General features: G+C 39.2%; 1 protein-coding gene across 2 annotated transcripts; it reads right to left on the bottom strand.

The window, feature by feature from the left end:
* Positions 1 to 649: 649 nt before the first annotated feature.
* On the bottom strand, positions 650 to 20173 carry SAMD9L (sterile alpha motif domain containing 9 like). 2 transcript variants are annotated; one of them, XM_025929262.2, is made up of 4 exons: positions 19961 to 20173; positions 16454 to 16651; positions 10900 to 11004; positions 650 to 5746 (listed from the first exon to the last, which is right to left on the bottom strand). In XM_025929262.2, the coding sequence occupies exon 4, from the start codon at positions 5724 to 5726 to the stop codon at positions 954 to 956; it is 4773 nt and encodes a 1590-aa protein (XP_025785047.1). In that variant the 5' UTR covers positions 5727 to 5746; positions 10900 to 11004; positions 16454 to 16651; positions 19961 to 20173; the 3' UTR covers positions 650 to 953. The 2 variants fall into 2 exon arrangements, with proteins under 2 accessions (XP_025785047.1, XP_086552344.1); XM_086696218.1 differs by lacking the exon at positions 16454 to 16651.
* Positions 20174 to 27773: the final 7600 nt, after the last annotated feature.

The raw sequence follows: 27773 nt of genomic DNA, 5'->3' as shown, positions 1-27773 counted from the left end.
TGCATTCTGGAAAGTTGGGAACACATATTGCCATGAGGAAGTTATGGCAGGGGCTCTAGGGTCAGGGAAGACTTTCTGGTGGAGTTGATTCAAACTGAGTTGTGATGGACAAATCAGAATAGTCATATGGAAAATGTTGGATGAAAATAAGGGAATATTTGGTAGAGAAAATAGCGTGTATATATAGCACAGGTTGAGAAGTCAAAAGAGAAAAGAGGGCAGTGAATGGAAAAAAGAAGCCAAGGGAGATGGGCTCTAAAGAACAGGTGGAGATAAGACTATGTTGACAGGAAGCAAGAATGGCCGTAGAAACAGATTTATCTGTAAATGGGAGCAAGGGGGCAAAGGGAGTTCAAGCTTGTGACTACTTTGTTTTCTGTTTTCCCCCTCCTGAAGCAAGAAGTTGGGAGAAGGGCAAGGGGTACAAGGAAGTGTGTATTTATATAGATAGGTAGAGGGATAGGTAGAAAAGAGAACAAAACATTTACCTTCTATACATTTTTATTGATACCAAGATGAGGTAGGTGGCACTCTGGTGTGGATCTCTGGGTCTGATTTCCAAACACAGGAGGGGCTTTTCCTTTCATATTCATCTTATTTAAGTCTCTGCTTTCACAGTGAATAAATAATTCACAATTCAGAATATTCATAAGAGTGATAGAATTAAAACAGATTTTATTGATCTATAGCCAGCTCTAATGTGACCAGTGAATACCAACAGAATATAAGTCTGAAAATGCATATTTAAAACAATGAACAGTCAACTCTGCTGTGTACCAAACTCTGTGTAGACACACTTCATGCCCTCAAAAATTATAATTCATTCAGGGAGACAAACGCAGAATCTGTGATTGCAGATAAGCCAATAATGTTATTAAAATGCCATGGGATTAGAGAGAGGGAATAAAATCACAGAGAGAGATGAATAAACATATTTGAGTTAATATGTCTTCTTAAATTACTTCTATGTCATATGCTAGAGGGCCTTCCATGGAAAATCCTAGGTAGAAGGACACTCTTTCTATGTTTCCACCGCTTCTGAGTGGACCTGAATAAACAGGTGTTACTGGTATTTTAATTTTTTTCTCTGTTCCATATTCCATAGAGATTAGCTTGCCTTCAGCCTGACCAGTTAGACGATACAGGAGGTCTTTGACTTCTTTTTTTTTCCAAACGTCACCACTCTGCCCGAGAGAATTTATATTTTGTACTTTATTGAAGTATTGCTCTATCTCAGCCTTGTGAACAAGACTGTGGAGACCCTTCTTCTTCCCCAGATAAAAGAGTGTGCTTGCCTGCTTGGACCTGCACATGCTCCTGTACTGTCTCTTGAAGGTTCTGTTTAAGGATGAAACATACTTTTCCATTAGTTTGGAATCTTCATCTAGGTCTTGATTTTCTGGCCAGAACAGAAGGCAGGCCAAGAAATAAGGGTCTGGATATTGATAACTTAGTCCTATGACTTGCAACACTTCTCGGAGCTGTTTTTTCAGTGTGGTAAGTGGTTGAATGGATTTGGAGTGGGGTTTTAGACAATTAAGAATAATGTTGGCTAAAATGAAATTTAGTTTCTCCTTTGCCAGGTGTTTAGTTGTGTTTTGCTTCAATAGGAAAAAATATTTGTTCACTATATTTTCCATATTGGTTGCAGCGTCTTTGTGATTTGGATTAAGATATTCCAGGAGTCCAGAAAACCTATCTGCTCTCAAAGCTTCTAAACCTTTCCTGCATTTCTCTTCTTGGAGAAACTGACTCTCTTTGCCCTGTAATGGACCAAAATCCGAATGGCAGAAAAGTTCCATGTATTTCCTGAAACAACGAGCGATTTTTTTCCTTAATGAGATTTCTACTATTTCTTTTTGGGTGTTCTTCATTTTCAAAAGAACAATATAATCATCAAGGAAGTCAAAACACCTTTTCAAATCTGATTGTAAATCTTGTAAGTAGGGTGTGAACTTGCTAAGAGCCAAATAATATTCACATTTTGGATTTATGGGAGTAAGTCCCTTTCCTGATAAAAATTCTACCAGAGCTTTTTTAGATAATTCATTTTCTTTGAGGAAATAGGGAGTGAGCTGGAGAATCTGAATAGTGTAAAGACCAACTTCGATTTCACCCAAGAAACCGGCTGTATTGTATGTGTCATATTTTCTTTGCAACTTCTGTGGTGCCCAGGCCTCTGTTTCATAGCCTTTCCTCTCAGTTTGCTCTTGGGATTTTTTGAAAGCTCTTGAGGCATTTTCAGCAGCTTCCAGGAGATATGTTAGATCATTAACAGTAATCAGATCATTAACAGTAATATCCTTGGAGTTCTTCCTTTCATCCCACCACCATTTGATTTGACTTTTGTAGACTTGACCAAGTGTATCTGAGATATAGGAATTTTTAGATGCTCTCTTCTTGGCCTGATTTGCCCAATCCAGAGCAATATTAAAATTCTTTTCTTTAATGTAGAAATATCTTGCTAAGGCCTGACAAATGAATGCATTTTGTGGGAATCGAACACTCCCTGCCACCAAGACCTTTTCAATTTCTTCATTCTTTAAAGCTTCGATTAACGGGGCAAACAAAGTGTCTGTTTCATCTCCATACTCCTTGCGCTGTCTTGTAAGCAGAAGAGTTTGCACATCATGTTGAAATTTTTCTCTTCCTATTCCAGAAACATAGAATAAATTTTCATTTAAGATCTTCAATGCAATTTGACATTTAGTCAAGTTATAGCTTTCTTCTAGTTCTTTCAGACAGAAAATGGCAATCAAAGGATGAATGATGCGCACACCTGTGTATCTCCCAAAATCTGCAACTTCTGTGTTTATTAGAAGTGTAGAATAGGCTCCCATCTTATCCTCTAGGCTTTCAGGTTCCCAGGGTATACTAGTGTATATGATTCCCAAAAATATTTCACACTGTGACACTGAAATTGTAGAATCAGTAACATAAGAGTTGAGTAAAGCCAGGAAGGAGATGAGTTGTGCTTCCTTGCTGTCAACATTCTGTCCTTTTAGGATATTCTTGACTACCTTTTCTATGTACATTTCATTAAAATTGCTCTTCATGATCATGAAGGAATAAAAGTTTTCACAGTTCTTGTGTTGCTTTTCAATTTCTTCCAGTTTAGCCTCAAAAGCTCTTTGTTCCTTAGGAGAAAGTTGGTAGGTTAGTGCAACACTGTCTGCTAATTTTGCAGTCTCATCAGGATTCTGGGATCTCATGCAGTTGAGGATAATTACCAGTGTTTTTTCATATCTCAAGCCCTTCTCTGCTAAAATGGAATCGATGGCATTCTGTAGGACATAAACATTTTCCTGGTCTTCAAAATCATCCACAAGGAGAAGTACAGGAAAGTAGTCTTCATGGCTGGTTGCTTTATAGGTAATCAGTTTGGTCACTTGTTCTACAATTTCTGCAAAATCAGTTGTTTTGTTTTTTAACACAGCACATCTAAAGTTTTTCTTTAGGTCCCAGAGGACATTCATAGCTAACGTAGTACCCCCACAGCCTGGATGATGATAAAGATTGATAATTTTTGCAAATACTGGTTTAGGAGAGTCTGCCCAGCACTGTATGAGATCTTTAAGCTTTTCATAACTATCTCTTTTGACAAAAGCTGAAGAATAGTTTTCAGAAGAAAAATAGAAGTTCCACCAGGATACTTTGCCACCTCGATAAAAGTGTTCCTCTTTTGATGTCTTAAATTCTTGGAATTTAGATTTATCTTTCTCTATGTCTGTGTCTTTACACTCATTTTCACAGAGGATTTCCAGTGCAGTCAAGATATCCTCTTCCTTTTTCTCTAAGATAACGGAAGAAAATCCATGGGAAGGCAAAAATCTTCTTGATGACTGAGTCACTGGTTTTAGTTTAAGAATAGTACTGTTTACCAGTTCTAAATTTAAAGTGGAAATACTGTGGTTTGTTAATTCATCTGCCATTGTCAGTCTTGTTTGTAGCAGATCTTTCCATCGTTGATAAATCTGTGAGTTTACACAGATACACAATATATTTTCCATTCCTCTGAGAGCTTGATAGAAAGCACAGAAAGTTTCAATGAGGGGATCTCCTGGGCTTTCCACTGGAGAGAGTAATAGAAACACTACCAAAAATTTCCCTCTTGTCATTATATTTTCATCTGTGAGAAATAAAATCAACTTTCTGACTTCAGAAGCTCTTTCTCTATGCCATAAGTGTGGTTCTAGAGGCTTATGGCTCTCATTTTTCAAGTCTGATCTGCCATTGCAGAAGATCCAGCTGGGCTGCTGGTAAAGATTTAAACTAGAAATTTTCTCCCTTATGTTATTTGTATTTTCTTCAAACTGATTTGGAAAGTGAAGATTTGCTACTCGGCTTTTTTTGTAAACTTTGGCCACCCCCTTGCTCACAGATTCAGGATCAAACTCCAACACAGCAAACCACTTCATTTCCTTTAGAAAATCTAAGTTATTTGTTTGGTTTGGATGGCATTTATTTGTTACAAGAATGTACCAGCTGTAATATGAATTATCCAGTGAGTCTCGGTTGCCTATGAGAAGTTTGATAAGCTTTTGTCCTTCACTCTCCTTCTTATTTGCCTTCACCTCATATTCTTCTTCAGCCTCTTTTCTAGATGCTGCTAGTGACTTTAAATTTTGTAAAAATGCTTTGTAAGCTATATCCCGTTGCTTAACATTGGCCAGGATATCCTTAGAGCTGGCCCCATCTCTCACAAACAGTGAAAGATCTTGGTTTGGTTTCCATGTTTCATTTTTACAGTTTTGCATCCTAATTAAGAAATACTTTTCTTCACACACAGAGTGTTTTGGAATAACATCTACTTCTATGACAAATCTGTCAGATGGTGTATTGTTCTGCAGTAGAACTTCCACAAACCTTGGTTCCCGAATGCACTTCTTGGCTTCATTGACCTCATCTTCAAAGTATTGTCTGATCGTTATATTGAAGTGGTCAATGAAGGCATCTTTACTGGTGACTTTCACACCAACAATTTGTCCATGGGGTTTGTTCTTAACTCCAAAATGGATGGTGCCATTGGTGCGTGAATTAATACAAGCTGCTGCAAATCGGAAGACTTCATTGCTAAATTTCATCTTAATGTCCTTTTCTGTGGCTGCTTCTGTATTTGTGAGGGCTTTGAACTCATGTATTGGGTCTATGAGATTGAGTGGGCCAGTTTCAGGTTGTAGAATACTATGTTCTATGTAACGTTGGCTGTTATGGAACTGATCAAAAGGATATGGCATACAAGTCAACTGTTCAGTTTCTAGCTTATCCTGATTTTGGTCTTCAGTGGTTGTTCCTCCATTTAATGCATCTTCTTTCGAAAGAATTGATTTCTGTTTTTTGGTATCTCTGATCTCTCTGAGATCATGATTAAAATTGGGTAACCCTGATTTTTCATCTTCCTTTTTTGTCTGTTGTGGCTTTTTTGGGTGTTCTTGTAGGGATAGTTTTGTATGATCTAATTGTCCAGAATCCTGATTGTTACTTTCAGGGTACCTATTATTCAATCTGTTATATGTACGTTTTATCAAAAGTGCTGGACCCCGTGGTAGCCCCATTTCTCTAAGGTCCATCTCAGTTAATTCCTGCAGGACTAATCCAGTTACTTCTTCATCGATCAGAATCTGCCCATATTTCTCATCAATCTTAAGGTCTTTGGTTACCCATTGTTTCACATGCTCTTTGGTCCAGTTGTTGGTCACTTCGGGTAGCTCTACTTTTTCACTCATTTCGAGCTTGCAGTTTTTTCCTTGGAAAAAGTAATACGATAAGCATTTTAGTATTATGCTTAACGATTGAAATTACATAGTCAATTATGTACATAATTTTACACAAACAACATATATAGAATATTGTTCAAGAATGACTCTTAAAACTAGTCGATACTGGGGCGCCTGGGTGGCTCAGTCAGTTCAGCGTCTGACTTCAGCTCAGGTCATGATCTCACAGTCTGTGGGTTCGAGCCCCGCGTCAGGCTCTGTGCTGACAGCTTAGAGCCTGGAGCCTGCTTCCGATCCTGTGCCTCCCTCTCTCTCTGCCCCTCCCCCACTCTCACTTTGTCTCACTCTGTCTCTCAAAAGTAAATAAATATAAAAAAAAATTAAAAAAAAAACTAGTTGATACTAATGTTTTGTAGTCCCAATTAGTGCCCTTGTTTCCTAGGTGATTATAATTATTATCATTAAATGAGCAGTTGCTTCCAACTAGGGTCACATACACCTTTATCCATATAGTAATTATCCCTTTTAGGTTTAATTTGGTGAAAGTTGGGTTTTTGTAACTGTTTTTTGAATTTTTTTAAATTTATATTTGACAGAGACAGAGTGTGAGTGGGTGAGGGGTGGAGAGAGGGAAGGGAAGTCACAGAATCTGAAGCAGGCTCCAGGCTTGGAGCTATCAGCACAGAGCCTGACGGGGGGCCAGAACCCATGAACCACAAGATCATGACCTGAGCTTAAGTTGGAAGCTCACCTGACAGCCACCTAGGTACAACAAGGGTTTTTGTAATTTAAAACCAGAATTTTAAGTAACAAGACATTGATTCCCATAGCTGAATATTGCAAATAAACTTTAAATATAAAACCAGATGAGTGGAGGTGGGTTGGGGAACAGAAAACTCCTTTCTCAACTAGGAAGATGGCCATCTTTGTTACATAGCAATGAAGCAATCAGCTACCTCATCACCTACTGTCTTTTGGAACTCAAGCTATTAGGCCACCAAGACAAAAAGAGATGTGGTAGCAAAATGTTAGGGAAGTCAATTTGCTTGGCTAATTCTTGTGGCTCTCAGAGATACCAAAAGAATTAGCTGTATTTCAAACTGGCCTGGCCTGACTGAAATTAGATAAGAAAAATAGTATGAGTTTTTAACTTTGTTAAAACGATTTCAGCCTATGAAGCAACATTTTTCCAGATATATCTCCTGAGACAAGGGAAACAAAAGCAAAAATAAACTGTTGGGACTCCATCAAAATAAAAAGCTTCTGTACAACAAAGGAAACAATCAATAAAACTAAAAAACAACCTACTGAATGGGAGGAGATATTTGCAAATTACATACCTGATAATGGGTTCATATCCAAAATATAAAGAACTTATATGGGTCATTACAAACAACAACAACAAATAATCCAATTAAAAATGGAGAGAAGACATGAATAGACATTTCGCCAAAGAAGACATACAGATGGCCAACAGATATATAAAAAGATGCTCATCATCACTTATCATCAGGGAACTACAAATAAAAACTGCAATAAGAAAGGAGAGGAAGATGGCAGCGGAGTAGGAGGACCCTAGATTCATTATGACTCATGAACACAAGTAGTTAACTATCAAATCATCCTAAATATCCCAGAAATTGACCCCAAACAGCAGAATATACATTCTTTCAAGTGCTCACAGAACATCCTCTAGAATAGGTCACATATTAGGTCACAAAATAGGCCTCAACAAATACAAAAAGATTGAACTCATACTACATACTTTTTCTGACCATGACACTATGAAACTAGAAGTCAACCACAAGATAAAAATTGGAAAGATCACAAATACATGGCAGTTAAACAACATGCTAGTAAACAATGAATGGGTCAACCAGGAAATCAAAAAAGGAATTAAAAAATGCATGGAAACAAATGAAAATGAAATCTCAAACAGTCTTTGGGATGCAGCAAAAGTGGTCCTAAGAGGGAAGTATATACAATACAGGCTTGCCTCAAAAGCAAGAAAAATCTCAAATAAACAGCCTAACCTTACACCTAAAGCAGCTAGAAATAGAACAACAACAACAAAAAAGCCTAAAGCTGGCAGAAGGAAGGAAATAATAAAGATTAGAGCAGAAATAAATGATACATAAACTTAAAAAACAATAGAACAGATCAATGAAAGCAGGAGCTGGTTCTTTGAAAAAAAATAATACAATTAATAAAATAAACCTCTAGCCAGACTTATCAAAAAGAGAAAGGACCCAAATTATTCACCATGATCAAATCGGATTTATTCCTGGGTTGCCAAGTGGTTCAATATTTTCAAATCAATCAATGTGATATGCCACCTTAATAAAATAATGGATAAGAACCATATTATCATTTCAATATATGCAAAAAAAGAGTTGACAAGCTACAACATCCATTCATGATAAAAACCTCAACAAAGTAGGTCTAGAGGGAACATACTTCAACACAATAAAGACCATATATGAAAAACCCACAGCTAATATCATCCTCAATGGGGAAAAATTGAGAGCCTTTCCTCTACAGTCAGGAACAAGATGGGGATATCCACTATCACTACTGTTATTTAACATATTACTGGAAGTCCTAGCAACAGGACTTAGACAACACAAAGAAATAAAAGGCATCCAAATCTATAAGAAAGAAGTAAGACTTTCACTATCTGCATATGACATGATACTCTATACATAAAACCTGAAAGACTTCACCAAAGAAAAATGCTAGAACTGATAAATGAATTCAGTAGAGTTGCAGAATACAAAATCAATGTACAAAAATATGTTGCATTTCTATACAGCAATAATGAAGCCACAAGAAGAGAAAATCAATCCCATTTTTAATTGCACCAAAAACAATAAGATACCTGGGAATAAACCTAACCAAACAGGTGAAAAAAACCTGTACTTTGAAGAATTTAAAGCACTAATGAAAGAAATTGAAGGTGATGCAAAAAAAAAAAAAAAAAAAAAAAAAAAAAAGGAAAGACATTCCATGCTCATGGACTGGAAGAACAAATATTGTTAAAATGTCCATGTAACCCAGAGCAATCTACACATTTAATACAATCCCTATCAAAATATCAACAACATTTTTTCACAGAATTAGAACAAATAATCCTAAAATTTGTATGGAACTGGGGTACCTGGTGCTCAGTTGGAAAATCTGAAATTTTCAATCTCAGTTGAAAATCCAACTCTTGATATTGGCTCAGGTCATGATCCCTAGATTGTGGGATTGAGCCCCATGTTGGGCTCCATGCTGAGCATGGAGCCTGCTTGAGATTCATTCTCTCTCTCTGCCCCACTCCCCCAGTTGCATGCTCTTTCTCTCTAAAATTAAAAAAAAATTTTTTTTGTGTGTGGAACCACAAAAGACCTCGAATAGCCAAAGCAATCTTGAAAAAGAAAAAGCAAAACTGGAGGCATAACAATTCTGGACTTCAAGTTATATTAGAAAGCTGTAGTAATCAAAACAGTGTGGTACTGGCACAAAAATAGATATGTAGATCAGTGGAACAGAATAGAAAACCCAGAAATAAACCCATAATTATATGGTCAATTAATCTTCAAAAAAACCCAGTAAAGAATATCCAATGGGAAAAAGTCTCTTCAACAAATGGTGTTGGTAAAACTGGACGGCCACATGCAAGAGAATGAAACTGGACCTCTTTTTGCACCAAGCAAAAATAAATTCAAAATGGATTAAAGACCTAAAGGTGAAACCTGAAACCATAAAAATCCTGGAGGAAAACACATGCAGTAACTTCTTTGACATCGGCCATAGCAACTTCTTTCTATATATGCCTCCTGAGGCAAGGGAAACAAAAGCAAATATAAACTATTGGGACTTCATCAAAATAAAAAGCTTCTGTATGGCAAAGGAAACGATCAACAAAACTAAAAGGCAACATATGGAATGGGAGAAGATATTTGCAAGTGACATCTTATAAAAGGTTAGTATCCAAAATCTATAAAGAGCTATATAGACTCAACACCACAAAAGTGAATAATCTAATTAAAATGGGCAGAAGACACGATAGACATTTTTCCAAAGAAGACGTTCCAGATGGCCAACAGACATATGAAAAGATGCTCAACATCATTGATAATCAGGAGATACAAATCAAAACTGCAATGAGATTTCCCCTCAACACCTGTCAGAATGGCTAAAATTAACAACACAAGAAACAATAGGTATTGGTGAGCATGTGGAGACACAGGAACCATCTTGCACTATTGGTGGGAATGCAAATTGGTGCAGCCACTTTGGATTACAGTATGGATGTTTCTCAAAAAGTTAAAAATAGAATTACTCTACAATCCAGCAATTGCACTACTAGGTATTTACTCAAAGAATACAAAAATACTAACTCAAAGGAATATATGTACCTCAATATTTATAGCAGCTTTATCTACAATAGCCAAACTATGGAAACAGCTCAAGTATATATCAAATGATGAATGGATAAAGAAGTGGTAAATATACAATGAAATATTACTCAGCCATAAAAAAATGAAATCTTTCCATTTGTAACAATGTGGATGGAGCTAGGGAGTATTATGCTAAGCTAAATAAGTCAGTCAGAGAAAGACAAATACCATATGATTTCACTTTGCCTTCAGTCTGCAGGACATACCTAGTCCTGAGCCAATTAGCAGAACTATGAGCTACTGGCACAATGAACATTATAAACATATTTCATATGATCGATTCCATTCACTTTACAGTGTAGATCCAAGAAGTCTTTGAGGTTCCATAAGAATTAGTGCACATATCGCAACCAGAAATAAATATCATTTGTTTATTCACTCGACAAATGTTTATTGAGCACCTGTTAGGCATCATGCTCAAGAAAAATAATGGTAACCAAAACAGATGTGAAGTTTTTTCATAGTACTTATAATCCAATGGAGCAAATTTAAAAAAGAAAAAAAAAGCCACACACATACATTCAAAACAGTTTATAATAATAAATTGTGATCGTGCTTTGTGTAAGACTCAATAACGGGCAAAGGACTGGGATCTGTGACGAGGGGAGGAATGTCACTATGAGGAAAGTGGGGACATTGGACAGGTGAAGTTAAAGTGGGGCTTCTGGAGTAGGGTGGGAGGCAGGTAGAGGGAACAAGTCTGGGGGGCAGAGTGAAGGGAGTAAGGCATAGTCTACCTGGTAGGACTTCCAAAGTCCTATCTACAGGGTCCAAGGAGATGGGTGTGGTGGTGCTCCACAGTGGGCTGTCCGTGCTCCTGCTCCCAGATCCAGGTACTGGGTCTGCCAAAGAGAATTCCAGAGCAAAGGGAATTACTGACCAGGAGATGACTCCACATACCCCAGAGCCTGGATCCTCCTGCTTCCTCTGCAGAGGTCCTAAGTGTCATTTCAGATAAGCTGAAGGGAGGGGTCCTGCCTTACCTGTTTACAAGCACTATATGCGGAATAGTAGAAGCAGTTATTAGTAAACATAATCCTAATGAAAGATTTTTTGAGGTCACTTTGGAGAAAAGTTTGAATAAAAAATGACTACTGTATTATTTTTAAATATTTATTTATTTATTTATTTATTTATTTATTTATTTATTTTTCAACGTTTATTTATTTTTGGGACAGAGAGAGACAGAGCATGAACGGGGGAGGGGCAGAGAGAGAGGGAGACACAGAATCGGAAACAGGCTCCAGGCTCTGAGCCATCAGCCCAGAGCCTGATGCGGGGCTCGAACTCACGGACCGCGAGATCGTGACCTGGCTGAAGTCGGACGCTTAACTGACTGCGCCACCCAGGCGCCCCATACATTTTTAAACTTTTATTTTTGAGAGGTGGGGGAGGGAGGGGCAGAGAGAGAGAGAGAGAGAGAGAGGGAGACAGGATCTAAAGCGGGCTCTGTGCTGTCAGCAGATAACCTTATGAGGGGCCCAAACTAATGAACTATGAGATCATGACCTGAGCGGAAGTCGACGTTTAACCAAACTTGCTTTTTTATATATTTTAATATATTTTGACCTCCTTTTGTAGGTAGCTGAAGGGAAGAGGCACTCATGCCCTCAGACACTTCCTGTCACAATTTTTGGTGGCTCAAATGATCCTTCAATACAGTTTCTCCCTCTTGACTGCCTCTTGTCTAATGATCTTGACCTCCCCCCAACTCCAGTCTTAACAGTCACATCATTGACCTTATGATAACTGTTATGGGTTGAATTATGACCACCTCCCTCAAAAAACCTATATGTTTGTGATAGGTGAAAGGAAAGGGCGTCACTTATGTCAAGAGGTTTTAAAATGGAGCCATTAAGGAGATGGGCCATATACATGCCCTCACTGGAGGAACCATGAACTTTTAAACCTGGCCCAATCAAAAGTATTGCAAGGACTTAGCCCAAATTTTCTACTTGCTAGGAAGAGGTTTTACTTAGTGATAGCCTTAGCAATCAGTTATATTCAGTCAAGATTAGCTTTCTGCCACCAAAAACAATCAAAAATTCTTTTTTAACATTAAAAAAATTTTTTTAATGTTTATTTTTGAGAGAGAGAGAGAAACAGTGTGATTGGGGAGAGGCAGAGAGAGAGGGAGACACGGAATCCGAAGAAGGCTCCCGTCTCTGAGCTGTCAGCACAGAGCCAAACGTGGGGCTTGAACTCAAGAACTACAAGATCATGACCTGGGCCGCAGTTGGACGCTTAACCGACTGAGCCACTCAGGTGCCCCTTTAAACATTTTTTTAATGTTTATTTGTTTTTGAGAGACAGAGAGAGACAGAGCATGAGTAGGGGAGGGACAAAGAGAGTGGGAGACACAGAATCTGAAGCAGGTACCAGGCTCTAAGCTGTCAGCACAGAGTCTGACGCAGGGCTCGAACCCAGAAACTGTAGATCATGATCTGAGCTGAACTCAGACACTTAACCGACTGAGATCCCCAGTCAAAAATCCTTAGTAAGCAACATTATGAATATAAGCATTCCCTTTTTGCCTTAAACCCCCCTGACTTTTGCTTAGTGGGACACTATGTGGGTTGCTACCTAAATCTGTGTATCCCAAAGTACATATTCTTTGGTCCCAAATAGACACTCTTGCTTAATTATTACCTCCTGACAAGTTTAGGTTGATGTGACAAAGTCCTAGCCCCACTACCTTGGAATGCAGCCCTTTTGGATATAGGGTCATTGCTGATGTTTACAGGAAGCCATTAGAGTGGGCCCTAATTCAGTATAACTGGTATCTTTATAGGAAGGGGAAATTCAGACACAGAGGCACACACACACATGGAGAACACCACGTGCAGAAGAAGGCAGGGATAGGGGTGATCTGTGAGCCAAGGAATGCCAGAGATTGCCAGCAAACCACCAGAAGCTAGAAGAAGAGCAAGGAACATATTCCAGTTTACAGCCCTCTGCGGGAAACAATCTCACCAACATCTTGATCTTGAAGACTTCCAGCCTCCAGAACTGTGAGATAATACATTTCTGTGGTTTAAGCCACTCACTTTGTGGTACTTTGTTACAGCAACCCTAGCCAACTAATAGAATCACTAATGGCTACAAGCCTTCCAGCATCTCAGATTCAAATACCTCCCTCCTGCATCTCCTCACTGCTTCTCCCTTGTAACTAGCTTGATTTTCTTTGTTCATTCATTGTAATCACTTGCTCTGTCCTCCCTCCTCTGTACTCTGTCTGTGTCAACTCGGTGGAACATGGCTGGACATGACCCTCCATAACCTGCCTGGTCTCACATTATAGTCATGACCACTGTCCTCCAGCAGACTGTTAAATGCTCTGAGCTACCATCCTGTTTCCTTGCTATATTCACTCTCTCACTGTCTTAAATGGCTATTTCACACATTCACACAAATCTCCAACACCTCCTCACCATTGTCACTTTCTGCTATAACCCTGCTTCCTATTGCAACTAGGAAATTGAAACAATCAGAAGAGAGCTTCCTTGAGCTCCTAAAACCACATCTGCCACTGTACTGCTTCTTGACTTCTCTTCTGTTACTAAGTCCATACATTCTATTTTAGTTTCTCTTCTTTGAACAGACTGTCTATAACTCCCTGTTCTAGAGAGGAGACCCACGCATCTCTGGGCATCTCTACTGGAGATGCTCTTGTCATTCTCCACAGATGTGCTCTGTCCAGGTCTGTGGCAATATCTTCTTTTAGTCAGAGTCCTTTCTCACCTTCTCCTCTGGGTACCCCAGATATTACAAGGAAAAGCTCTAGATTTTCTCTTCTGATATAGCCAGTGAGTATACCAATCCCACTAGACTCCAGCACTCTACAAGGAGTGTGTGTCTGTGTATAATGTGGGGATGTGGAAGGGCTGGTCTTTGGGCCACCTGCCAGAGAGACATTTTCTCCTTTATTGTTTGAATTCTGCTGGAAATTACAGGGAGATGGGAGCACTCTCCTCAAATTGGAAGTGCATCTGTCCTCCCCAAATCTGTTTTTAATCTGTACTTTATCTCACAGGTTCCCCACTGTTCAAAGATGAAGACCCTTTATAACAGTAAAAACTTTCTCAGCTGCCCACTACTATGATAAGAGCTGAGACGATTCATAATGATTTGAAGTTACTATATATTTGGTAATGCTTTCACATAAATTTTGCACTCTGTCAATTATACAAGCATCTTATATAGTCTATGATCCATATTTGGATCATTTATTTAATTCAAGATGGCCATGATTTGGGCAAAATGCTTTAATAATGCTTTGGTATAACTCTTTGGCTCAATGTATTATTCAACCTTGTTTTGGGTGATGATTCCTTAACATTTATGTAGAACTTTGACATATTTCACTGTTCTGAGGCTGACAAAGTCATTTCATGAACATTATCTGATTAGATTCATGTCCTGGAGTGTTGGCATATTATTTAAATATGAGGGACCTTTATGTATAACAAGCAGTTACATAGTATAAATAAAGGGGAGGGGTTGTGATCAGGAAAACAATGTCATGATTAATTATGTCTCCTCTCAGCCAACCTGTTTTCATTGTATAGGAGCATGGGACAGAACCAGTGCTGTCTTGGTTGTTGTTTGCTTTTGTTCTGCTTCTTCAAAAGAAAAGCATGTAAAACCTTAAGGTCTGAAATGGATAAAGGTGTTGTTCTGCTTGGAACTGGGGAGAAGACCTCTACCTTATCTTCTTTATTATGTTATGGGAAATTTTTGAACCCCAGAGTTCTCCTTATGAGTACTCAATTCAGGACCCCTTCCTTCCTTCCTTCCTTCCTTCTTTCCTTTCCTTTCCTTTCCTTTCCTTTCCTTTCTTTCTTTCTTTCTTTCTTTCTTTCTTTCTTTCTTTCTTTCTTTCTTTCTTTCCTTCCTTCCTTCCTTCCTTCCTTCCTTCCTTCCTTCCTTCCTTCCTTCCTTCCTTCCTTCCTTCCTTCCTTCCTTTCTTTCTTTCTTTCTTTCTTTCTTTCTTTCTTTCTTTCTTTCTTTCTTCTAGAGAGAGGGAGAGAGAGAAAGGAAGGAGAGAATCCCAAGCAAGCTCTGCACCATCAGCAGAGAGCCTGACACGGGGCTTGATCTCACAAACTGTGAGACATGACCTGAACTGAATGAAATCAAGAGTTAGACACTTAACCAACTGAGCCAACCAGGCGCCCTCAGGACCCATTTCTTAAGGACTTTTATTTTCTCGCTTTGGGGTTGATCAGGAAGGATCAAACCAAACAGCTTTTAGGGCAAGCAGTGGTGCCCACCCCTGCCTCCAGGAAGCTGGGTCTCAGCAGCCCACAAGTATCTTTGCCTCTTGTAAAGAATGCTCACAATTGGAGATCAGCAAGCCTACTGTTCTTCAGAAATGAAACTGATGGAGGGAAATTTGGTTGGTTATATTTTCTGGAAGTGCACGTTAAAATGATGTATTTCCTCCCATAGTCTTTGTACAAGCTAGTTGTAAAGGAAAGTCTTAAATAAAATGATTAGAGGTGCCTGGCTGGTTCAGTCAGAAGAACATACAACTCTCGATCTTGGGTTTGTGAGTTCAAGCCCCATTTTGGGTGTAGAGATTACGTAAATAAATAAATGTTTTAAAAAATAAAATAATTAGACTTCGGTGGGTCTAATCTTTAACTTTGATATCATTTTGAGTTATACAGGACAGGGTTTGACATAGCTGCACATGGCTATAATTTTCTACACAGGTTGCTATGCTTCAATTCCTGATCCTCTGATCAACATTTTACGTAGGTCTTTCTAGACTCATCTCTGGAGACTTCCACTTTCAGAAACACTCTGCATCATGGTGGTTGGAAGGTTTCTTTCTTAAAGAATTCTTCAGGGGCACCTGGGTGGCTCAGTCGGTTAAGTGTCCGACTTCGGCTCAGGTCATGATCTCACAGTTTGTGAGTTTGAGCCTCGCGTTGCGCTCTGTGCTGACAGCTCAGAGCCCCGGAGCCTGCTTCAGATTCTGTGTCTCCCTCTCTCTTTGTCCCTCCGCTGCTCATGCTCTGTCTCTCTCTGTCTCTCAAAAATAAATAAGTGTTAAAATTTTTTTTAAGAATTCTGCAGCCAGTGCAAGTTACATCTAGCGACACATGCATGTTACAAACAGGAATATTTCTCATTCCTTTAAAATTGTTTCATTAGAAATAGCTCATGTGCACTTGAAAATATATTCATTTTCAAAGTTCTACTCTATGTTTTAGACTTAGTTTTTAAAGACAGGTTTTTAAAGAAATTTGATGAAACAGGTATCTTTAATGATTAGAAACTCACCGAGACTTTTCTGAAAACTTCCTTTTTATATCAGCAACTTGAAATAACTCTTTGTGAGGTTCTTTGATCTCAAGCTATTAGATTAGTTGTCCTTTCTTGAAAATTTGCAAGAGTCATGTCCTGGAAAGCATCTGTGAGGAAATACAGATGTAGGCAGAACAGATCTGGTCCTTTTCCAGTTTGCCTTTTGTTGAGAATCTGTTACATCAAAAAACAAAATGATATCACAGAAAATTAAAATGGAATTGATTGGATTGTTGCTTAGGAACTCTATGAGACAGATTTCCCCCCTAACTTCCTATTGTGAAAAGTCAAACATGTACAAGATTTGAAAGAATAATGAAAAGAACATCCTCCACCAAGATGGCATCACCCCTGTATTTAAATACTTTTAATAAATTAAACAAACATCCAAAAATTTGTTGCAGGCATTCTCTTCCCCTTCTGCCACATTCCACATTCAATGTGGTGCAAATCCTGTAGGTTGTCTCTCTAAAACACATCTGGCATCTCCACCACTACCAACCCGTCAAAGCCCCCACCTCTCTCTCCTGGATGTCAGGAGCAGCTCCCTCACTTGTTTCACCCTTGCTCTTATTGATCCTGCTGGAGACTTCTCAAAATAGCAGCCAGAGTGACCCTGTTCAAATGTAAATCACATGCTAATATTCTGTTCAGTCCCTCCAGTGGCTTACCATTTGACTCAGAGTGAAAGCTGAGCCCTTTATTATAAACTATAAGGCCTCACATGACCTGGCACCCTGTTACCCTTCTGATATTAAATCTTATTTTCATTTCCCTTTCTAAAGCTGGTCCAGCCCCTTCTTGTTTCTTGCAGGAAGAACCTACTTCTGCTTCTGGCATTGTCCTTGCTTCCTCTCTGTGGGATGCCCTCAGATACCTGCAGGGCTCACTCCTTCCCTTTGCTTAGTCTTTCATCACATGTCACCTTCTTACTGAGGCATGGGTGGCCAGCCTGCTGAAAACTTTATTCCATCTCCAGTATTTCCTGTTCTTCTCTGTTATTTTTTTCCCTTAAATATATATACTTAGGATTTATCACAATAAAGTATTCCACATACTCCTACCTATTTATCTTGTTTCTTTTTCTGTCCCACCCATTATTTCTGTGTACTTCATGAGGATCAGGAGTTTTTACATGTATTTACTATTTTACAGTGCTTAGCAGAGTAGCTTTTAACAAAAAATTTGTTGAATGAGCAACATTTTCTCAGAGTAGTTTAAAGTAATACATTTTTGACAACTCTTGAATTAGCTATGTCTGTGGGTCAAAGGACCAAACGACTGCTCATTTCACTAGGGCAGTTCTTTCACTCGGCTTGAATCTCACACAGAAATCTAGACATTCTTACTGGGCTGTTCATTAGGGCCAGAACTAGTTCTAACTTCAATCACCTGGTCACAAAGAAGGAAAAGGAAATTTTGTCCAAAGGAAAGGAAAGTTAATAAGTATGTTTTCTCCTTCAGTCCTTCTAGGTACCCTAGTTTCATAATATCCTGTATCATTTCTGCTGTGTCACTCACAGTTTCCAAATAAGGTCATTTCTCATACTGGACTAGGTGTCTCTCTCTCTCTCTCTCTCTCTCTCTCTCTCTCTCTCTCTCTCTCTCTCTTTCTCTTTCTTCCGGGTCCTCAGTGTCAGAGCCTCAGCACCTCTGCTGTTCTCATCTGCTGCCTCTGCTCTGGAAAGTTGATCTCCTCGTGAGGGACGTACCCCCTTCCCACAGACACACCCTGCTCGGATCTGCTGCAAAACTTCTCTTAGCCAGAGTTCTCTTTCAGTAATTTAACCGTCCACCCTGTCTCTGGATATCCCAAAGACTGAGAGGACAGACTCAAGGTTTCTCTTTTGTTTTAGCCAGTGATTATAGCAATTCCACCAAGGCCCAACATTCTAAAGTTTGTTATTTTTTAAATTTTTCGTAATCTCTACACGCAATGTGGGGCTTGAACTCATGACCCCAAGATCAAGAGTCACATGTTCTTCTGTGAGCCAGCCAGGCACCCCTTTTAATTTTTTTAACTTTATTTAAACAATATTTTTTAAGGCCCAACATTTTAGGAATGAGGCAGCACATCAGAAATTTCCCTCTGCAGTATATCCCTTCTTCTTACAGCTTTTATGCCTCTATACAGCCAGCAACTCACTGTGTGCTGTGTCCAGTGCTGCAAGGGTAACTTTGTGCCACCTTAGAGGTGGCAGCTTTCTCTTCCTTCAGATTCTGCCAGTAGGTACCAGGGAGATAGAAACACTGTTCTCAGATAAGGTCACAGACGTTTATTCCCCAAATCTGGAGTCTTTCCTTTTGTTATATGGAAAAATCGGCAATACCTTGTCTTAATATGATACACTAAACTCTTTACTAATATCTTGGACCTATTATAATGTCACAAAAGGTTCTCAACCTCCCTCTCCTCTCATGACAGCAGTTGTGAACATATAATGATTTGAACTTACTATATTCAATAATGCTTTTAAAATCGTTTGTACCTTATCAGTTATAAGAGCATCTGCATATATATTGTTGGAGCTAAGCAAAGATCAAAATGACTGGTGTGGACAAATTTTGAGATTGACCTGACATAACTCTGGCTTCCTGGGGGCCCTCATCTTCCTGTTTTGAAACAATTGTGAACACAAATCTTATCAGTAATACCATTAATTATTAGCAAAGGAGCTACAGGATGCCATCCTCCAGCAACTGCTCCAGTTTTCTCTCTTTAGGTGTTGAACAAGAAATGCCAAATCATCAGAGTGCATAGGGTCAAGCACTGGTGCCCACCCACCCTCATCTCAGGGGCGTCCTCAGAGCATCCCAGATATCTATGCCCCAAGCAGTCCTGTTCCGTAGGACTCAGAGCTGATCATCAGGGAGAGGCTCTGCAGGATTCTGATGCTAGTCTGGGAGGGCTACACATCTCCCTCTGCTGGTCTGAAGAAACGAAACCATACACAACACAAGTTAAGTTTCATTTCCTGGTTAAGTTTCCATTTTCAGTTTTTAACTAGATTGCTGTAAAAAAAAATGAATGTGAAGGGACTTCTTACAAAGAAAAATAGTCTTTGGAGAGTGTTATCTTTGATTAAATGTAAAGCTTCTAATAACATCTTAAGTTACGGAAGACAGAATTTTACACAGTTTCACATGACCACAGGTTCCTTTACAATCTTTAACGTTTACATTCCTGAACTTTGCATTGTTTTTCTGTTGTCTTTCCTACTGCCCTGTGGGACCATAAGGTTCTCACCACTACAAGTACACTTAACGGTACATTTCTTTCTAGAAGAGCATTCACAAAGTTAGCCTCAGTTAAATATGTTGCTACATATTTAATCTATTGATATTTCTAATTACTTTCAACATTTTTACAAGCAATCATTTATGTATAAACACAAGTATTTATATAAAAAGTACAGCTGGGATTTTAAAAAATAGCCACACCATCGGCAGAAAATTTAAAGGTTTACTGATTCTGTAACTTACCAGGATTTTCCTGAAAACTTCTTCTTATATTGAAAAGTTGAAGCTGTTGATTTCAACCTTTGTTTTCTTAATCCTTTCCTAGTGGGCAGGAGAAATAAGATTGTAAGATCCTTTTAGAAATCCAAACAATGAACTTGTGGAGTTCTCTGGTCTCCCAATACGCCAACTCCTCTGACCGTGTGTGAGATCAGCAGTGAAGAAGCAGAATGAGGAAGTTAGAAATGCAGTCAGTTTCAGTTTTGCTCAGGAATGGTTTATTTGGACTTGGAAGGATGTAAAATATCAAAGTTAACACCTCATAAAATTATCAAAAAAATTTGAACCATTGCTTAGAAACTATTCATCAGACAGTATTTTAAGTCATAAGAGTTCAGAAATTGTGGTGGTGGGGACCCTATGGAAAAAACGTATAAATACAGAAGAAAACATTAAAATCTCAATGTGATTTAAGTGCCTGTTATGGGATGAAGTGTGCCTCTCCAAAATTCATATGTTGAAGTCCTAACCCTCAGTACCTCAGAACGTGACTGTATTTGGAGATAAGGTCTTTAAAAAAGTTTATTTATTTATTTTGAGAAATAGAGCAAGACAGTGCAAGCAGGGAAAGGGCAGAGAGAGAGGGAGAGAGAGAATCCCAAGCAGGCTCTATGCCCAGCACATATCCTGACACAGGGCCTGGTCCCATGACCCTGAGATCACGGCCTGAGCCAAAACCAAGAGTCAGATACCTAACTGACTGACCACCCAGGTGCCCTGAGATAGAGTCTTTAAAGAGATATTTAAGTTAAAAAGAGGTCACTAGGGTGGGCTCTTATCTAACATGACTGGTGTCCTTGTAAGAAGAGATTAGGATATAGACACACACACACACACACACACACACACACACACACACACACACAGAAAAGACTACATGAAGATGCAGGGAGAAGACAGGCATCTATAAGCCATAGTGTTTCCCAAAGTTGTCACACCAGTTTACACTCCTATTAGTAGTGTTAGTAAGAGTTCTCCTTATTCTACATCCTTGCTAACTCTTGGTATTATGAGACTTTTTTTTAATGTTTATTTATTTTTGAGAGAGAGAGAGATAGACAGAGTGTGAGTGGGGGAAGGGCAGAGACAGAGGGAGACACAGAATCCAAAGCAGGCTCCAGACTCTGAGCTGTCAGCACAGAGCTTGACACCGTGCTTGAACTCACGAACTGTGAGATCATGACCTGAGCCAAAGTCAGACACTTAACCAACTGAGCCACCTAGGTGCCCCTAGAGACTTTCTAATTTTTGTCATTCAAGACCAGGTGAAATCCTATCTTGCTGTGGTTGTAATTTCCATTCCCTTATTATTAGTGAGGTTGAAAATTTTTACGATGGTGCAAAAGTGATATGCATTCAGTGGAAGCCATACTTCAAATTTTGAAATATTTTTCATAGGTTTAGGGCTATTTATGCTTCCTCTTCTGTGAAATTCCTGTTCACGTTTTTTGTACATTTTTCTATCAAATTAGTCGTGTTTTTCTTATTTGTTTTAGGATGCTTTACTATATCAATTCATACTAGAAAGTTTCCAGTTAAAGAAAATACTAGAAAATACTAGAAAATTTCCTGCTAAGACTCTTTTGTGAAAAATTTCAAAACACTTGGTACCAAGATGTTTATACAAAGATATTTGCTGAAGCATGTTGATAATATCAAAGAAAAATTGGCAGTACCCTAACTGACTATAAATAGGAATTGGTAATATAGTCATATAAATGAAATACAGCCATTAAAATTTTTTTAAAACAGAATGATTTCCAGAATCCAAGGGAAATAATTCAGGAGTAGGATAGGGTATATTGTACACTCCTGTTTGTGTAAAAAATTTTTTTAAGTATGTAACAGTATATAAACATAGACTCTGCATACACACACGTACACATAAGCTGGTATAGGCATAAAACTTTTGAAAGTTAGCAGGAAATTATATCATTACATCTGAGAAAAGAGACTGGGGCTTAGGGATAAGAAGAAATTTACTTTTAACTATATTTCTTTCTGTTCTTTTTTTTCCATGTCATCTATTACTTTTATTTATATTTTATTTATTTATGAAAAATTTGGACTTGTTAGAATGTATGATATAGATATACACGTGTAGGAAGAGTGAGAAGTCTTGGATCATTCCGAAATTTTTAAATTTGAGAAACAGGTCGAATGGTGGTCCAACAAATCAAGGATGGGAATACAGGAAAAACATGTTGAGGGGTCAGGATTATGAGTTAAGATTATTTTAAACTTGTGTCAATTGTCCTGTCTGTTGCTTCTTTTATATGTAATATTCTCCAGTGAAAAATTTATCATTGAGCTCATCTTTTCATAGCAGCAAAAACAGAATGGCAACTAGGGCCTGTTGTTTGTTTAAGAGATCACAGTGTGTTCTGGGAAGAAGATGAATGGGCAATCCAAAACTATGATAACTATGACAAGTATAACCAGGCTTACATAATCCAAAAGATTAACAGCTGGAGAGCAGATGTCAGTTACCATTTAGATAATTATGTTCCTATAGCCAGTTTTGAGGTCTAAGCCAACTTGCTCTTCATAAAGTCCCTGCAGTGCTATAACAAATAAATATGATAAATATTTCCTCAGTTCTTCCCCACAGGGACATGTACTCATTTACTTGAATGTACAGTGAAGAAAGAGGATTACCTAGACCTCTTGAGGATTGTTGGATATAAGTTCTGAGATGACACTAATGCCAAGGATCCAAAATGCCACTGTGGTCCTCTGGTTAGAGTGGGGGCTCATGGAGGAAACAAATAATAGAGTCATGGCACAAGTCCATCTTACAGGTAGATCCAATGCATTTGCAAACTCACACTGGTTACTTCTCCAGTCGAAGAGTACACAACTGTGACAAAGATTCTTATCAGCTCACAAAACTCTTACATTGGTTTCATGACCTATCAAACAAGTGTCATTACAGTAGAGTGGACCAAATAGAAGCTCCTAAAGTTGCCCATACATCCTCCTGCCAAGACAGTGAATAAGGAAGCAATATGTTATCCTGAGGAGAGTTGCAAAGATTAGCACTCCTATCAAAAACATAGCAAAAGAGTGAGTAGTGGGCCTCATTTCTCCATTCAAATCTTTTATATGACCCTTGCAAAAGTAGATAAGTCAAGCATATGGTGGTGGACTATCATAAGCTCAACTAAATGGTAGTCCCAACCATAGCTGCTGTGCCAGATTTGGTATCTCTACTGCAACTGATCAACACAAACTCTGGGACTTGATATGCAGCTATTGATCTGGTTAATGTATTACTTTCAATCTCTGTCAGTAATTGCAGTCAAGGGACGCCTGGGTGGCGCAGTCGGTTAAGCGTCCGACTTCAGCCGGGTCACGATCTTGCGGTCTGTGAGTTCGAGCCCCGCGTCGGGCTCTGGGCTGATGGCTCGGAGCCTGGAGCCTGTTTCCGATTCTGTGTCTCCCTCTCTCTCTGCCCCTCCCCCGTGCATGCTCTGTCTCTCTCTGTCCCAAAAATAAAATAAAAAACGTTGAAAAAAATTAAAAAAAAAAAAAAAGTAATTGCAGTCAAAAACAACTTGCATTTAAACTGGAAGGAGAACAATACATATCCATGCAGTTACTCTGGATTACAGTAAGTCTCTTAATGTAGTTTTAATATGGTCTGCAAGAACCTGGATCATGTGGCTATTTCATAAAACATATTTGTCCACTATGTTGGTAATATCACGCAAATTAGACTTTCTGTATGGGAAATAGCAAATACTCTGGATTCCTTAGTAAGACAAATACATGCCAGAAGGTGAAAGATGCACCACACAAATTCAGGGCCTTGTTATATCAACAAAGTTCTTAGGGATTATATGGTCTACAGAGGGTAGAGGAAGAAGAAGTTCTGTAGAAGATCCAGAGTGTGGTGTAAGCTGCTCTGCTATTCAGGCATGTGGCCCAACAGATTCCATGATGCTAGAGCTATCCATTGTGGATAAAAATCCTTCGTAGAGTCCCTAGAAAGGCCTAATATGAGAGACACATTGCAGATTCTCCAGGGTTGTGGACTAGTAGCAGGACTTTTGTAGCAGAGAACTACTTGATGTTTGAAAAAGATCTGTGGAAGAGACTGAGTGCCTGACCACTGGACATTGAATGATTATGTGACCAGAGTTTCACAACACAAGATAAATACTATCAGATCCAATGAGTCATGCAGTCAAGCTCGTAAAATAGCATTCTGTCAAATGATAGAATAGTACATTTAAATCATATCTGAGGAGGTTCAGAGGTCAAGAGTAATTACAGAAACAGGTGTATTAATATCTGAAACAGGCCCAGAATTCAAATCATCTATCTCAATTGCACTGTTGCCTCTTCCTCAAATTATCTATATGACATCATGGGTGATTCTTCATGACAACTGAGAGAAAAGGTAGAAAATGAGGCTCAGTTCACAAATGAGTCAGCTCAGCATATTGGTGCTAATCAAAAATGGACTGTTACTAACCTACAGCTACACTCAACAGTAACCTTGACAAAAAATAATAAAGAAATCCTTTCAGTGGAAGGGATATAAGCAGTGCAGTTGGTCATTCATTTGTATAGAGGGGGAAATGATCTGAAGTATGGATAAACATGGACCTCACCCCCTACCCCGAGCAGTCACATGGCTTAGGTGGCTGTTCAGGGGCTTCAAAGAGCAAAATGGAATCTTGGAAACAAGGGAGTTTGAGGAAGAGGCATATGAATGGATCTTTGGGAGTGATCACAAACTCTGTGGATCCTTTTGCCTAATGTTATGCCCACCAGAGAGCATCCACTGAAGAGAAGGCACTAAAAAACCAATCTGTCTTACCAGACAGAGCAACTCATGTCAGCGCTTCTGTTCCCAGTCACTTCACTGCTTATATAATAGGCCCTTGAATGCAGTGGCCATCATGGCAGGTTTGAAGGCTATTCATGTTCCCAATAGCATGAACTCTTCTTAGGACGCTGGTTCTAGCTACTACCCCTGCTTGTTGACCTACCTGCCCACAGCATAGATCAGTTCTGAGCCCTCAATATGATACTGTCCTTTGAAGATCCCAGCCAGGCACTTAGTGTTAGGTTGGTTATATCAGACCCTTTCGACCCTGGACTAATTTATCCTTACTGAAATTGACACCTCTTTGCATATGTGTTTGTCTTCCTGAGTAGGGTGCCTCTGGAGTGCATATCACCAGAGTGATTATAGGTTGTATGATTCACTGACATGAGATTCCACACAAAAATACATCAGACTCAAGAGATCTATTTGAAGACAAAAGAAGATTTATTGTTCTGGAAAGACCTGGAAAGTTCTGACTCAGCAATATGCTAGTCTTGTGATCTTGGCCAAGTTATTTAATCTCTATTTGTCTCAGTTTTTCCATCTATTAAGATGAGGATGATAGGGCTCCTTTTAAGATCATCTGAGATGAAGCAATGTGTAAAAAAGCCCTGAAGATACCATTAAGTATAATGATAGGAATGCATTCTGAATGTGCAGCTGTGGTCTATACGAGTAGGTTGTGAGGGAAGTGGTATTACGTATTACAGGATTTGCCATCTGGTGAGGGAAAGAAATGTGCTTGCAGCAGTTCCTATGGCCCTGAGACTGGGGTTTCTTCCACCATTTAGAAGCAGATTCCAGGTGGAGGCAGCTTTTTGCTTTGTTTTCTCAGGCAACTTTCATATATAGTAATCATTCCAAGTTAGTGTACTCCTTTTGTTTTCTCCAACTACCTGGACTCTGTCCAGTTTCCTGCAAAAGAACTATGTTTCCATGAGAATCAGTGTTCATAGCTGAAGTTCTGCCTCATTCAGGTTGTACAGCAAGTGGTACTTCTGGGGGATCTGACCCAGGTCTTCCAAAGGACAGAGTCTCTGTGTACCAGAGGTTCCTAATGACCACCCCTCTCAGTTTTGCAGCTCTTTTAATAGTAATACATGTGTCTTTCTTCCTGAAATACTCTTGAACATACTGAGCAGAAAAGTGTTTGGTTAGATATGTATTAAACTTTTCATGTAAGCTTCTGTGTAGAGTTTATTTAAATGGCAGACCAAAGCTATGCAAAAACAAATAACTAAAAAAATGAAATGATCTGTTGTATTTTATTCCTTGCATCATCCCAGGCAAATTATTATCTGTGGAGAAAAGAGGATCCATCATCGCTGTTTTCTTTTTTTTTTTTTTTCAACGTTTATTTATTTTTGGGACAGAGAGAGACAGAGCATGAACGGGGGAGGGGCAGAGAGAGAGGGAGACACAGAATCGGAAACAGGCTCCAGGCTCTGAGCCATCAGCCCAGAGCCCGACGCGGGGCTCGAACTCACGGACCGCGAGATCGTGACCTGGCTGAAGTCGGACGCTTAACCGACTGCGCCACCCAGGCGCCCCATCATCGCTGTTTTCTGTGGGCATATGTTATGGCGTAGTGGTTAGTAGAACCCAGCAATTAGTAGGTACTACTACTCACTTTAGCTTCAATATTCAAAAAAGTTCAATTTTTCTGTGTCATACCTTGAAGGACAGTGCAGACCATTGAGAATTTGAACAAGAGGGATCAGGTAATTAAAAAATTACCGTGCCTTAGGATCCAGGATCCTAGGGTGCCTAGGAGTTAGCTGGGAGAAAGTAGTGAAGAGGATAGAGGAAAGAGCCTGAGTTACTCTCAGTAGTGTGAGTAAAGGGCAGTGGAAAGCTCTCTCCTACTCACTAGGACAATAGAGTTGGGACACAAGGCATGAGATTGATAGCTAGGCAGGAATAGCAGGGGATGCAGGCTCCAGTCCCCCAAAGATCATAATTTCAAGAGTTGTGAAGTAAGCTGGAAAAGGGTCCCACTGTGTCAGCACCAAGAGGTCACTTGGTAAATTAAGGAATGGCTCTGGGATGAGCTCAAAACTGCCTGCTGAGGGAGAGGGAGGAATTTCTGTAATGCTTCTGAATAACTCTCACCACGGAGCCATGAAGAAATCCCATGGGCCATTCTCTATCCAACACTGAGAATGATTCATGCAGCAAGAACAGGCCACAAGGCTAATCTTTGGACGGCCACTGCACATTAGGCAGGGATGTGGTCACTGTTTCTGTGAAGCTAGGTCTATTCAGGGAGTTGGGAGAAAACAGACATTGTCTCACAACCAGGAACCAAGCAGAAACTGAACCAACACAACTGTCTGAGGACTCCAGCAGTGACAACTTCAATATTACTACAATGAGAGTCTTGAATGCCATGTGGAGGCAATTGCAAGTCTGCCAAACTGAGACTGATAAATGGTGAAGAGAGAAAAGAGATTGGGAATGAGAGAGTGAGAGAGAAAAGGAATGAGTCCACTTGAAATGAGTTCACAAACCCAAATTCCAAAATGCACAAACCAACTAATGTCAGAAAGATAGACAACAAAACTATGAATTCATTCCAAAAAAAGTAACTCAATTTTTGATAAGCATGTTTAGGATTATAAATTTTTGATAAGCATGTTTAGGATTGTTACAGAGATAATTGAAGAGATACTAGCCATAAATATAATTAGAAATTATGCCAAAGGTAGAAATTAAATTAAAAAAAGAGAGAGAGGAAATAGTTAATTAAAAATCTTGGAAGGGGCACCTGGGTAGCTCAGTTGGTTAAGCATCTGACTTTGGCTCACATCATAATCTCACAGTTCATGAGTTCAAGCCCTGCATCAGGCTCCATGCTGACAGCTCAGAGCCTGGAGCCTGCTTCAGATTCTGTGTCTCCCTCTCTCTCTGCCCTTCCCCTGCTCGCACTCTGTGTCT

The sequence above is a fragment of the Puma concolor genome, chromosome A2, assembly GCF_028749965.1.
Source record: "Puma concolor isolate L17-30 chromosome A2, mPumCon1.1.hap2, whole genome shotgun sequence".
In the NCBI taxonomy this organism is placed as follows: Eukaryota; Metazoa; Chordata; class Mammalia; order Carnivora; family Felidae; genus Puma; species Puma concolor.
Note: the sequence above shows the minus strand (reverse complement) of the source record. Positions and strands in the feature narration are given on the sequence as shown.